At 46.0% G+C, this 15,237-nt stretch overlaps 1 protein-coding gene across 2 annotated transcripts in view; it reads left to right on the top strand.

The window, feature by feature from the left end:
* The window catches only part of CLIC5 (chloride intracellular channel 5), a 164,984-nt gene extending 150,648 nt beyond the window's left edge, over positions 1-14,336 (top strand). For both annotated transcript variants that reach the window (XM_032647614.1, XM_032647615.1), the window contains exons 5-6: positions 3,621-3,805; positions 9,874-14,336. In XM_032647614.1, the coding sequence (XP_032503505.1) occupies positions 3,621-3,805; positions 9,874-10,041 (353 nt within the window). In that variant the 3' untranslated portion in view covers positions 10,042-14,336. The remainder of the gene's footprint in view (positions 1-3,620; positions 3,806-9,873) is intronic.
* The last annotated feature ends 901 nt before the right edge of the window (positions 14,337-15,237 follow it).

Raw genomic sequence — 15,237 nt, 5'->3', positions numbered from 1 at the left:
GTGACATCGCTCAGCTCCAAGTGAATTTTGAGCCCCCGGGGTCTGCGTGGCTCTTTGCTGCTTGATATCCCCGCTGCACAAAGCATGCCAGCAAACCCAGGCTGGGCCCTGCTTGCAAGAGCTTGTTGGAGGCTGAGTCTTGGCTCCCTGGTCCCCATTCAGCCTCCATGCCCGGGTAAGAGTATATTATTTTCTTAGCTCAAATTGCCGTTTCCAAGTCATTATTTCTCTACGAAGAGAAAACAATATTGGGTCTTATGTAATATCAACCTCAGTGAATCTGGAAGTGATCATGGAATGGGTGGATTTTTTTTTTCCTCCTTAAAAAAGAGAAAAATAAATTTGAGATTGTTTGCATATGGCTGAGAATATTTATGAACTATTCCCCTTGTTTCCTCATCACATATTTTACCCAGTGTGTTTGTGTGTGGTACGGAATAAATCTTTACGGGAAGGGTGGGGTGGAGAGGGGAAGAAAGCAGTTCAAGGACTGGGGATCCATCAAGTGCCTGGGACGTTAGTGGTCCCGGGTCTCGGGGTCCCCTGGCCTCAGGCTGGCTTGCTGCTCTCTGAGGTTCCCCCCCACCTCCCCGCCCAACGCCGTCCTGCTACTCAGAGGAAGTCTTTTGGAGGGAGGGTTTCAAATGCCAACACAGAAGGAATTAACATCTTCTTGTCGCTCTGGTTTCTTTCACATCCCCTTCACTCTCACCAGAGCAGAAAGTTTAACAGCAACGGTTTCATGACCTGGGTACCATTAGCCAAAAGAGATCATTAAATTCTATGGATGCCAGATTGAGCAGGGGTCAGAAGGAATCAGTTGGCAGGTAGGGGGGAAAGAACCAGCAGAGAATGTATTGGCGCTGGTCTTTGTCATTCAACAACACAGCAGTGTGTTAGCACACAGGCACGTCTATCTCCCTCTGGCCCTGCCTCTCAAAACAGCTTGTCACCGAGAAGGATCCCGAGGGAGGGTAAGGGACAGGGCTGTGGCTGGACATTCAGTCAGTAAGAGAAGCCAAGCTGCAGGCCATTGAATTTCCTCCTCTAGGGACTGGGCTTCAGAATCGGAGCTTAGAATCTCTCGTGCTCTGCCGTAGCTCGGATTTTTTGAGGAATATACTGACCAGGAGTGTGGGGTGAGGGACAGAGCAGGGGTGACTGGCACGTTTGGTAACACAATGGCAGTAAGTGTCATTAACTGATGTCCTAATAGGAGCCAGGCACTGCATGACACGCTTTCCCCGCATTGGCTGAGTTAATCCTCCCGATGGCCTTAGGGGAGTTAGGGATTTTTAATCCTTCAGTTGAGATGAGAAAAGCGATGCTCAGAGAGGCTGAGGAACTTGCCCACCGTCACACTTCGTAAGAGCTAGGATCAGGGTCATTTCCAGGATTTGTGGAGTCGGAAGCCAATACAATAAATAGGGAATTTGAAAAGTCAAGTTCAAGGCCTTGGAGTGTAAACCTCAGCAGATCACAGTAAATTCACCCTGGGAGGGGCCAAAATTTAAACACAGGGTTAGCTCTGTCACGTGGGCCCTTCCCTGCTGCCTCGTCTCCTCTTTTCTCTACCGTGATTATCGCCAACTCTGGCCTTCACGTTCCTGATCAAAAACGCACAAACACGAGTGATGCAGCTGACACTCGGAAGATGTCCTCAGGACATCCTGACTTGATATGTTACATGGCGTGTCGTCGTTGTGACATAAGACAATGACCCTGCCCATTGCCAAACTTTACCCTTCCACCTTAAGAGACGGCTGGAGAGAGAGTTGAAATTTCTCCAGAACTATCCTCCCAGAGAGCTTCAGCTGCTGTTCTAGGCCTCTCTTACCAAAGTTCACGTTTCCAAGACTGGGCACTCGGGCAGGAACCTGCTCAGGTGTCTGGGGGCATTTGGAGTTAGAACCTGCAATGTCTCGTATCCCATCAATGTCTCTTTCCCTCGGGTGATATCAGCTCATCAAATTTCAGCAGGCATTCTATCTGATTTTTCCTTTCTCCGTTAGAATCAAGATTTTGTCATCATCTCCATAACTGAAAGGGGTGGCGGGATTTGTGGAAGCAAACAGACCCAGTATAAATCACAGCTGCTTCACTGGGGGTGAGCTGGGGTGCTAAGAAGTATTGCTGGCACCCTCTGCTGGTACGCTTGAATAGGCTTGCCGTCCCATCCCAGTCTAGACAATTACTAAGGGGAATACAAGCATTTTTCCCAGCCCCGCTCACTCTGTTCTCCCAAACTGGAAACACAAAGCAGATGATGAAGTCCAAGTTCAAATGCCAGGGAGAAGGAAGTGTTGAGAAACCACATCCAACCTCCAGCCTGTTTTCACATGTTCCAGTAAGCGTTCAGTTGATGTATCTTGGGCTGGTGTCGTTCCATTGTCTCAGACAAAGTCTTTCTATGAAAAGACAAACACGGGTTATGCGAGGAGGAGCTAACAGAAGACACATTTGGGGAAAATCTGAGCGAGAGCACAGTCCTCTGGGCTCTTCCTCCAGAGGCAGCTGCCTCCTTTTAGCTGCTGAAGTTAACATCCAGCCTGATGCCCACCGTCTCGGTGTCAATCTCTAAACTAGAGTCTGGAAAAAAACAGTCATTGGAGGGTGGGCTGATGACAGGTGCATTGGCCAATGACCTGGCCAGCCACCTCCTCCAGCGCTCAGGTGGACAGGTTCTAGGTTAGGGTTCTCTGACTGGAGTGGTCGGTGAGATTTCGGGTGGAATGACTCTGAGTGATAGTGATTTTCTATAGCTGCTCTTTTGAGTATTTTGTTCTGTTCTTATACGTAAGTGAATTATTTGCTAGATAATCACTGGGGCAAGACAGGAAAAATCTTCTGCCACATTGTCTTCCCTCGGATTTTCACCCTTTGAGCTGTATCCGTGACAGGTTTCCATGCAGGCAGGGTTGCACATTTCTGGTGGAGCCTGCTGCCCGGTGCGTTGGCCATTCCATTTTGGACCGCTCTGATTTTTAGAACAACCCCTCTAGATTAAACTCAAGGATGCCTCCTTGATACCCGCTGGTTCCCTGGGGGCAGCCCCGGACATGGGTGCTCACTGTCGTATGTCATGGCTTCCTGGAAGCCTTCACACCTCTCCTTCTGAGGTTGGGTTAGCCATAGCTAAGGCTGCCCCCAGATCTGGTGCCTATCTCTGTCCCAGGACCTCTATGCAGTTGTTGTTTACGTATTCAATAGTTCTTTCTTTCTACAAAATCATTATGCGGGTTGATTGCGGAATATCGGCAAGATTTAGATGAGCAAAAGAAGAAAGTGAAAACTGACAATTATTATTTCATCTGTTGGAGAGGAACTGTACAAGCTTTGACAGATATCCTGATGGTTGTATTTCTGTATTTATATGATCTTTTCCAAAAAAAAAAGGATTAGCAAATGTTTATTGTTTGGTTAAGGTTTGCTCTTTCAGGCTGTTTAATACTCTTCTATGGCATCGTGTCCCTGGCTGTCAGGTGCTCTGTAGTATGGGGGGAGCCAGTACCATGAGGCGGACAGGATTCCGGATAAGCTCCTTGGCTCTGAAGACCCCGTGGCTGTCTCCAGCGGCAGGAAGGTTGACTAAAGACACTTCTTTTGCTGTTCCACGCCAGCCCTTGAGCGAGGCCTGACCAAGGCACTGAAGAAACTGGATGACTACCTGAGCACCCCTCTGCCGGAGGAGATCGACTCCAGCACTTGCGGGGACGATGACAAGGGCTCCCGGCGCAAGTTCCTGGATGGAGACGAGCTGACCCTGGCCGACTGCAACCTGCTGCCCAAGCTCCATGTGGTCAAGGTAAAAATGCTCTATCTATCCGCAGGTGCTTCCCAGATCCAGCTCCATCAAAGGCCCGGGTCACCTGTGGAGGTGAGGCGAGGGCAGTGCCGCCTGCTGATGGAGAGTCAGAGCTCGGAAGTCACGCGAACCGGGACCCCAAGTCTGCCTCCGCAGCATGCTGGCTGTGTAACCTCTGTGAGCTCCAGGTTACACCTGTAACATAGGCGTGTATTGTTTAACTAGGGCTGTTGGGAGACTAACTGTGGCCTGAACGTTCCTGCCATATTGTAAGGGCTCGATAGATAATAGTTGCTATTATTGTCCTGTTATATATAGTCCTGTCACTCCACAGGCCTCTTCCTTACCTCTTCCTCATAGGTTTTCACTGGCCACACCTCCACCCCGACACCTCTGTTAAGCGTGCCCTCATATGCGTGTTTTCTTTGTGGGCGGATGCACCTTCTGTTTCCCTGTAGCCACTCTCTGGGGCAGGCAGCCATCTCCCTCATCTACCAGTTGAAGAGCTGGATTTTCTTGCTACCGCTGCATTTACTGATCACGGTTAACCTGCAGTGTAATCCTTTCCTATACCAGCCTTAGGATCTGAGAATTGGAAAGAGGAGGGAGATTCTGAGGTCACCCTAATCTCCCACCCCAAAGTGGACCCCTTCCTGTGTGTCTGTGACAGGCTTCTGTGCAGCTGTGACTGCACGTTTCTGATGATGAAGAGCCCTCTGCCTACCGAGCCAGCCCTACTATTTTGGACGGTTCCAGTTATTAAACCATCCTTCTTTATATGGAGCCCAAACGTGCCTCCCTGCTCCTTTGGTTCTCTGGAGCAACACGAAACAGGGCTGCTCTCTTCGTCTCATTTGAAGACGGCAGTTGTGTCTCCCACACTTCTCTACACTAATACTTCTTCTCACATCCTTTTTTTTCATTTTTATTTTTTTAACCATATTTATTTATTTAAAATCATCTTTCTTGGAGTATAGTTGATTTACAATGTTGTGTTAGTTCCGGGTGTTCAGCAAAGTGATCCAGTTATATATATATATTCTTTTTCAGATTCTTTTCCATTATAGGTTATTACGAGATATTGAATATAGTTCCCTGTGCTATACTGTTGTTGTCTATCTATGTTATATATAGTAGTGTGTATATGTTAATCCCAAACTCCTAATTTATCTCCACCCCTCGCCCCCCAACTATCCCCATTGGTAACCATAGTTTGTTTCCTATCACATCCTTTTCTGACTGTCACCAGACCAGAGAAAATTACAGTGTGATCGTAGAGCTAGACTGCTCTCTGCGTTTACATGTGTTAATATCTTATTGTCTCAGACAAAAAGCTCTGTGAGGACAGGTCTTCTCCAAGCATGATGGTGGGTACATGGTGGCCCTTTAATAAATACTCATTGATTGACCATTTGATCACCTAGCGTGTGATCCCCAGTTTCTTTCCACCTGTCACTAAGGAGAACCAGATTCAATCATTTATCAGCTGGATATCTGCCTACTGGTTTTCAGCTGATGTCCTGAGCTGGAAATCAGAGCCCTCCAATCAGAACACACGCCAGCTTGAGTTGAAATGTTAGCTGTGCACACACCGGTGCTCCTGCGGGACACGTCAGGGCTGGAGGCTGGGAGAGAATCATGCTTGCCAGGGCTGATGGGCAGAGCAAATTCAGTCTATTAATAGGAAGACACTTTGGGTTTGGGCCAAGCCAATGGTCACTGGTAAGTCCAGCCAAGCTATGTCTTTGAAGTTATTAATTACTGCATGCCCACCCCACCTCCTAAACATCTTTTATTCTCATTTCCTGAGGAACAAGTGGCACCATTAGGGGTGATATGATTCTATCAGTCACGCTGTCAGAGTGAGGTAATGGAAAGAACCCTGTTCTAGAAGTCCGGAGACCCAAGTTCTGGTCCCGTGGGTGCAGCAGGAGTTGGGCCAGGCCTTTTACTCTTTGGGGGAATCATTTCTCTCATACCCAAAAGAAGAGATGTGGATTACATTCCTCCTCGCCTCTTCCCCTCACTTCCGTCCCTCCTCCTGTCACTCACACGTGGGTTGACCACCCACTCAAGAATCACGTGTCTGATCAGGTGAACAAATGGATCTTCCAGGCCTCGTGCTTCATCCTCTGGTTTCTCCAGTTCCTTCCAGCCCTGGACGACTAAGTTACACTCCTGTCCTGGGATGAAGTTCAGTGTGTCATTTACTTGGAGGAGCTGGGGATCAGAGGGAGGATGGCCTGCAAAGGGGACAAAGGCTGGGCCTCACCTCCCGTCTTCTTGGATTTCTGCTGACCCAGCTTATCAGATCCCAGAGCCCTGGCAAACCTCTGGAGTGTGGAAAGCGCGAAGGGGCAGCCAAGTCAGACCTCCATTTTGGCTTCAGACGCCAAGACTTAATCTGGGCTGGGGGAGCTAACTGTTTTCATATGAAAGCAAATTCAGAACATGAGCATGGACGTTCCTGCGGACATCAGAGCTTCTGCCGTGCGCGTCCTCTCCCTCTCTCTTTCATTGGCTCTCCTTCAGTTTGTCTGCATCCTTGGAGGCTGAGTTGCTCTGGCCCCACTGCTCACGGACAGCCTGGTTTGAACTTTCGTTGCCTGGCTGCCTTCTATTCTCATCTCCCCACACAAGCCAACGTGTGAGGAAAGAACCAGCTCTGGCCAAGGTCATGGTCCCTCCAGGCAGGGAGGGACACACGGGACTCTTGTGGCTGCCCCTGGGACCCTCGGCCCCTGGACCCTCACGTGGCACAGGGACCTGTTCAGCTGCTGAAGCAAACAGGAAGGGAGCTACATATATAAATACAAATATATATTCATAAGGTGCATCTCTGCCGTTTTCAAGCTCATATTATATATATCCTTTAAAAACTTGAAAATGCGTTCCAACACGTAGAGACTTGAGGCTGCCCCACGGATCAGTTTATACTTTTGAAAAATATTTTTTTTTAAAATATTTTTTGATCGATGCCTTGACCTTATTGTGGGCCTTTTTCTTTCTGTTTTTTTCCATTTTTTAAATTGAAGTGTAGTTCATGTACAATATAAGTTACAGGTGTACAGCATAGTGATTCATGGTTTTTAAAGGTTGTACTCCACTTATAGTTAACTATAAAATACTGGCTGTATTCCCCGTATTGTACATCTTTGTCGCTATTTTATACATAGTAGTTTGTGCCTCTTGATCTCCTAGCCTCTATTTTGCTCCTTCCCTCTGGTAACCACTAGTCTATTCTCTGTGTCTATGAATCTGTTTCTGTTAGATTCACTAGTTTGTTCTCTTTTTTAGATTCCACATATAAATGATAACATGCATGATTTGTCTTTCTCTGTATGACTTCTTCCATTTAGCATAATGCCTTCCAGGGCCATCCATGTTGCTGCAAATAGCGTTATTTCATTCTTTTTTAAGGCTGAGTAATATTCCATTGTATATAGACCACATCTTCTTTATCCATTCACCTGTTGATGGGCACTTGGGTGGCCATTGTAAATAGTGCTGCTATGAACGCTGGGGTGCATGTATCTTTTTGAAATACAGTTCTCGTGATTTTAGGGTATAAACAGGAGTGGAATTACTGGATCATACGGTAGTTCTAGTTCTAGTTTTTTGCGAAAACGTCATACTGTTTTCCACAGGGGCTGCATCAATTTGCGTCGTGTGGGCCTTTTTCATTCACTCTGGAAATTTCCAACTGCGTCCCTTGGTGGAGCCTCCACCCCTGCATGGATTTTCTCATTACCCAAGACAGCCTTTTCTATGGGTTCGCGAGCAAACCCAAGGAGCTGCTGTCTTGCAGTGAGCAGAGGGTTCTGTCGAAGGACCCTGATTCCATCACCTGTGTTACAGGCCACACCTACGCTAGACACACATTGCCAGGTGGCTTCTGTAGTGACCACCCCAAACCAGTTATTTTAACCGAGATAATGTCATATGAAGAAGTACTAAGAACTAGGAAGCCAAAATGTCCCTTGAGGTTCCTCCTTCAGGGCAGCAGGGCAGAGGGAAGAGGTTGGGATGATCCAAACTTGAACTATACAATAGCCAAGACATGGAAACAACCTAAATGTCCATTGACAGATAAATGGATAAAGAAGATATTATATATATATATGTGTGTGTGTGTGTATACGTATATGTACATATGTATATGTAATGGAATACTACTTAGCCATAAAAAAGAATGAAACAATGCCATTTGCAGCAACATGGATGGACCTAGAGATGATCATACTAAGTGAAGCAAGTCAGACAGAGAAAGACAAATACCATATGATATCCCTTATATGTGGAATCTAAAATATGACCCAAATGAACTTATCTACGAAACAGAGTCACAGACAGAGAGAACAGACGTGTGGTTGCCAAGGGCAGGGGTGGGGGAGGGACAGACTGGGAGTTTGGGATGAGCAAATGCAAACTAGTGTACATAGACTGGATAAGCAACAAGGTCCTACTGTACAGCACAGGGAACTCTATTCAATATCCTGGGATAAACCATAATGGAAAAGAATATGAAAAAGAATGTGTAATACATACATATAACTGAGTCACTTTGCTGTACAGCAGAAATCAACATGACATTGTAAATCAACTACACTTCAACAAAATAAATAAAAAACAAAAAACCCCTAGAACTCCATGAGGGATCCCACAGAGCTACACCTTGGACCTCCGAGGTGGGGTGCTGCTTAGCTGGGGCTGAGGACTGGGTTCAGAGAGGCCCGTGGGGCTGGGACCAAAGCTCAGTGGTGGGCTCACTGTTGTGTGCCGGCCTCTCTGAGCTGGTGTGAGGACACGGGTCCTGTGAGCGTTTGCAAAATGGCAAACTGGATTCAGCTGCTGCTACTGGAGAAAAAGAGACTCTCTGTGACTCACAGGTCTCACGTCTTTGAAGCCCTCCCTGGCCAGAGAGACCTTATTAAAGAGACCACGTAGCCCCTACCTAGGAAGGAATGCATGCAGTGGGCAAAAGGTGGGTCTCAGTGAATTCTGACAACAGGTCATCTTTATTGAGCACTTAGTATGAGCCAGCCCCCCCACACCTCCAATCATTTTATGTGTATTAACTGATTTATTACTCCAAGGTAGCTCGTCTTATTACCTCCATTTTAGAGGAAAAGAATTTGGGGCTCAGAGAAGTTAAGTAACTAGTCCAAGGTCACACAGCTGTCAAGTAGTGTGGTCAGGATTGCAGATCCAGTCAGCTGGGATCCAGAGCCCACGCTTTTCACCACTATGCTACTGTGTCTCTCAACACAAACACCACTTCCCCAGAACGCCCAAGTCCACAGCCCCGAGTGTGGTAAACTAAGGAGAGAACAGAAATCACTGTCTGTTCACTCCCACATACCCTGAACCTCCATATACATTGCTATACCTAACTTACGTTTTATGCTTTGTATTCTCTTCTGTAAATAAGGATGCTTAGTAAAGCAAAGTGGTTGGGGAAAAAAGAAAAAAAAAGGTTGTCTATAATTCTATCAAGCAGACATAACCACTGGTAATAGATTGGTGTATATACTTCTAGTCATCCTACATATTTCTCCAAATGCCTTATACTACACTTCAAACTTAACGGCCTCTCTTGAAGCGTTTTCCAAGTCACTGGGATTTCCTCTGCAGCATCATTTTTCATGGCTCTCCAGATATGTATGATAACGTATTTATCCATTCACGTGTTGCTGGACATTTGTGTCGGATTCCATGTTTTGCTATTCCAAATAGTCCTACGGTCCTATGTGTGTAGCTAAATCTTCTTGTACACCCATGGTATTTCCTAAGGAAAAAAATCCCTGGAAGCAGAATTACTAAGTCAAAGGGAAAATTATATTTGCTTGAGAAAATACAATAAAAATAAATAAAGTATAAAATAAAATAAAATAAATTGCATTAAAAAGGCAGCACTGCCATCTTGTATGACAGGCATCTTGCTGCTGGCCCCTTGGGATGCATGGAGGGTCTTCCCTCTGGGCACACACTCGGTCACACCACTAACACCTTCCCGGTGGTTTGTTTCATGCTTTAACACCATCTCCATCCTGCCATCTCTGTTGTAGACTGTGGCCAAGAAATACCGCAACTACGATTTCCCGGCTGAGATGACGGGCTTGTGGCGGTACCTTAAGAACGCCTATGCCCGGGACGAGTTCACCAACACCTGCGCGGCCGACAGTGAGATTGAGTTGGCCTATGCGGATGTGGCCAAGCGCCTCAGCCGATCCTGAACTTGGCCGTCTTGCCTCATCACTGCTGCAGAAAGACTCACCATCTCCCCTAAGGACTCCAGCTTCACGGACTCCTTTTCCACGGCACCTCCAGAAACTTCTGTTTTTATCAGGCCGCATCTTGCTGGCATCATTGGAACCCCAGCCTGCTGTCTTTGATGAAGGTCGGCACCACCCCCATCTGATCAGGCAGGAACCTGCAAGCAGAAATGAGAGAAACCGTCAAGCTCTCAGCCTTTCGGGCCTGGGCTGGGTTCAGTGTATTTGGGGTCGGTGCGGGAGAACGAACCCGTCTGTGGGATTGTCACTGGCCCCTTTTGCCAATGTCAAAATATCTCCTAGGCTGCGTTAGACACGTGCAACACCCTGTCCTCGTCCACTCACCTCTTTGTCAGTAACTCCAAGGCCAAGGCCAAACGCCATCTTAGTTCTCATTAGAAAGAGATGCAGTGCTTTGTTAGGGGGAGACAGAGAGTGAATGGAAAGAATGGAGCAGGTGTGCATTTGGGCGTCCGGCAGACACACCTCCAGTCACTCACCACTTTCCGGCACTCCTGTCCCTTCGGGCACTGAAGGCCAGATTGGAAAACTATTTCAGACACAGTCTCAGTTCGCTGCAGTGCCAGGTGCAGTCTGATGCTATCGAGTACCTGGCTTGATGCTGATGCCCATTTTTATCTGTCCAGGCCTTGCCAGGAAGGGAAATTGGCATGTAATTCCAAGCTGGGGTGACTGGGAAGGGGAGGGGAGGGGAACAGTGTCAATGCCAAAAGGCCCAAGGGGTCTACCAGCCATGGGGTTTGCTTGCTTACGGGAGTGGTTTCATTGGAGATTACATGCCTGGGTTTGACTGTGTTTATCCACGAGTGAATTTTGGTCTCTGAGAAAGCAGATGGGAGTGGGGGGTGGAGGGATGGGTGAGGATTAAAAAAAAGTTCTTTAGGAGGCTCAGGGTTTGCCGGGAATCTTTTAGATAGGTCTTCTCTCTTATGATCTAACTAAGTCTTGAACTGGTGATGTCATGTAACTACCCACCAAAATCCAAGAATTGGCCAAAAATGACTGTCCGGTCTCTTCAAGTTGTTCCTGGATGTGAGTCTGCTAAGCCGGGTGCTCTCTGAATCAACTGTAGCCTCTGATGGGTGACAGATACATTTAGGAGGTGGCTTGATCACGGAGCCTTAGGAATAAAGTCCATGGGCCTTTCTGATTGGGAAACCATGTGGTTTAAACTCGAACAGAAAATACATACACATCTGGGTAAATTTTCCTACCATCTGACTCAACTGCAAGATGAAAAAGAAAAAACTGTTTTTTAGCTAATATTTCGCTCTGCAGTCATTCTCCTTGAATTTCACCTCCTTAAAAGCTCACCCTGCTTGAGCACGGGGACCTGTGCAGAGGAAATGAAGAAAAATGAGCTAGTCATCAGCTCCCTCTTCCCGTGAACACCCTGGGAGAAAGTCCACCCGCCACAGACCCTCACCTCCAACAATCCTTCCTTCTGTGTTGCCTGTTGGTGGAGAGAGAGGCTCCCAAGTGCCCGAAAGCCCCAGGACTTGGCTCACTGGTCAGTGAGGGCAGGACGGCACAGGGCCTTCCCGTAGAAACATCACCAGATTCTAACCCAAGCGATCCCCGGACCTACCTGCCTCCAGGGATCTCTGGAGATAAAAGGGCCCCCTGATCAGAGCCAAGGAGAAGAAGCAGGAGGGTCTCCTTTAGCCCAGGGAGGAAGACGACGTTTCTCAGCAAGACATCCTATAAGCCTGAGACCTTTCAAAAAGCAGAAGGGATTGATGCATTTTCACCTCTAAGGGAACCTTTCCACAGACTCCCTGGTAATTTTGTCCCTGGAGATGTTTGAAAAGAACTGGTAAGGAGACAGTCCTTTTGACTGTAGGGAAAAGCCCCAAACTGGCCTCCTGGGAGGTGAAAGCTTGAATGATCCCAAAGGCCTTTTAAGTAGTGTGAAATCCTGTTGTCCCAGAAATCCTTCCCTCAACGTCACAGCACAAGCGTGATGATCTAAGAGGCAGTTTACTTTCCTGAGACCCAGAGAGGCGCTTTTCTTAAAGCACATCTGAGAAGCATAGCCAGCCAGCGACAGAGAAAACAGGAGGAGCTCAAGTGGAGTAGCTCCCCCAGAGGAGTTTTTGCACACCAAGACTCTGCTTTGATATTCAGAATTCAGCGATTGGTGAGTCTTTAAACACAAGCCTTTAAAAACAAACAAGCCAAACCAAATCAACATTGTTAGTTCTAGATGTTCTTTCTGTGGTTGACTTAGTTTTACATAAATAACAATATTAAGGCGAGGGGGTGAGGTTGGGACAGTTATATGATCCATCGTAACCACTTAGAAGAGGGAGAGGAGTTATAGATGGACGGCACTTCCTGGTACTCAATCCAGGACTATCTTTTTATTGCAACAGGAGATTATCATGGGATGCAACTGACTATTGATTTAAAAGCTTTAATGTCTATGACCAGATTTATCAGAATATTTTTAAATAATAATAATATTGCCTTATGATTATTTTTTTCCAAAGAGATTTTTCTCCAGATCTTTCAGCCTCCCCGGGTTTTGGCCATGACCTTGTCATGTACACAGCTTATCATCTCCCAGCAACAGTGTGGAGAGGTCCTTAGGTGTCCCCAGAACCAACTCAGGGAGTATTGATGGTCTGCAGTTTGACCCTGAACTCCAGAGTGTTAAGACGGGAGGTGACCTTTGTCATTGGTCTGGAATGCATATCGATGCCTTAGAAAGCATTTCACTGATGCTGAAAGGGGATGTATTTGGGTTAAGATCCTGTTCTACTCTGGATTTAATTCTCTCCTTCGACTTTCACATCACCGTGGCTTTTTTGGTGGAGTAGCATAGTGGGGTAGCATATAACAAGAATCATACTCGGAACGACTGTGTTGAACTTACCCATCTTCTCAGTCCTGCCTGCCTCTCAGGTGGCCCCAAGAGGGTATGGGATAAGATTTTAATAGCTATAAAAGATGAGCTGGGTCAGTAAAATCTGGATTGGTCCAGAGCATAGTTCCTTCTATCGCACACCTTCATCACCTGACAATTCAGAATCACAGGCATGAGTGTGGCTGTCTCGTTTTGAACAAGGATACAGCTACCTGGCACCAAGCTCGTGAGTTGAAAAGTGAAACCCACACTCCACTGGGTTATTGGACCGCAGGATCCCAAACCGGTTTCAGCTTCCTAGGAAATGACACTGTCTTCAGCGTTCACTTCTCGTGCTGGTGGGGCCACTGAGGAGTTTGATCTTTTCATTAGAAAGGGGCCGTGGCAAGAGTGAGGTGTCCTGGGCTGAATTTTCTAGCACTGAATGAAATAACAGAAGCTCACAACACCTGTGCCCACTGGCCACTCTGCAGAAAGACAAGACCAAGCATCTCAGAATTGTTGCAAAATGCATCATGCCCAGAATGGACCCTGAAGATCTAAGAGTCTTAGAAGTCAGCAAGGTCTGGAGAAAGAGAATTAAAAGGGAGGCAGAGTCAGGAAAGTGCAGATCTACCTAGCAAGTTTTCCATCAGGAGGAAACAGGGAGAGTCTGTCTGAAATTAAGTTGGTCTAGGGACAGCAGACGTCCAGTAGGTACGTCTGTGGCTCCTATTTCCACTGACCAGGAGCCAGTTCAACAGCAGAGGGAATCAAGATGCCGGTGTCTTCCTCCTTGGAAAGATGAAACAGTAACTCGTGGTTAAAACTATGCTCGATGATTCACAAGGGATCACTTTCTTATTTTTTATGTAACATTAAAAAGAACCTAAAGCATTAGAGAAAGGAGTGTGCCTGTGAAGCATCCTGGTTCTGATGTTGGGACAGAAGTGATCACATCATTGGCTTTGGGGCCCTTCTAGCACAAAAGGCCCATTATCTTCTATCCGCTGCTCTTGGCATTTAATCCAAACAACACGTGCCCTCCTATGAATGCATCCTCCTCTCCCTTTGTCAGTATTCTCCTCCCAGTTTACTTTCAGGATACTTTCATTTCGTAATTAGGTATGATCCAAAGTGTACGTAATCTTACTTAATGTTACTCAAGGAAATGGACCCAATGCTACCCTCTGCAACCAAAAATAAAATGTAAAGTTGCCTCGTTGTAGGGTTTGGGCTAATCTGTGTTTCTCTAAAAGCAATCTGTTTTTTTGGCGAAATACAATTTTAAGGATACAGTTGTCTAAGGTATTTGTGTATAATTAGAGATTTTGCAATACTGACTATGCATATATTTAAAATATAAAATACCCAGCTGATGTTTGAATTTGTCTATCTTTCCTGACCACCTGCCTATCCCATTTTATAAGCTGGAGTAGCTTTTATAAAAGATCAAACATATCATTTTATAAAGACACTCCCAATGATGGTAACTTGATTTTCTCAGGACCTTTAACTGTGGTGATAAAATCGCAGGTCTTGCTTTCAAGCCTTAATAACGTAAAATGCCTTTTAATGAAGATGTTGCTGAGTGTCTTCCTCATGAATCTGAACCAGTTATAAATTTGTTTTGCAGTCTTGATTGATATTGACTGATTCAAATAAAGTTGGTTTATTTTCAAATATTACAAAGGCGATCATCAGACTTCTTACTGGAGGTGGGGATTTCCTATGCTGTTTGAAATGTGTACGAAATACCTCTTTTTTCCCCCAAACGTTATTTTATTTTCCCATTGTAAAAGAAAACATGTTCATTCTTCTTAAAAAGCAAAAGCAAATAAAAATTACACAGCAATAAAAAAGAATGAAATAGGGAATTCCCTGGTGGTACAGTGGTTAGGATTTGGTGCCCTCACTGCCGAGGCCCTGGGTTCAGTCCCCGGTTGGGGAACTAAGATCCCGCAAGCCCCACGGTGCAGCCAAAAAAAAAAAAGTAATAAAAGGAATGAAATAATGCCATTTGTAGCAACATGGATGGACCGAGAGATTATCATACTGAGTGAAGTAAGCTGGACAAAGACAAATATCACATGATATAGCTTCTGTGTGGAATCTGAAAAATAAAAGATACAAATGAACTTATTTACAAAACAGAAATAGCCCCAGAGACATAGAAAACAAATTTATGATTACCAAAGGTGTAGGGGGGAGGGATAAATTAGGAGGATGGGATTAACAGATACACACTACTGTATATAAAATAGATAACCAACAAGGACCTACTGTAT

This window comes from Phocoena sinus, chromosome 11 (assembly GCF_008692025.1).
Source record: "Phocoena sinus isolate mPhoSin1 chromosome 11, mPhoSin1.pri, whole genome shotgun sequence".
Taxonomy (NCBI): Eukaryota; Metazoa; Chordata; class Mammalia; order Artiodactyla; family Phocoenidae; genus Phocoena; species Phocoena sinus.
The sequence above is the reverse complement of the archived record's forward strand: the minus strand, read 5'-3'. Positions and strand labels throughout refer to the sequence as shown.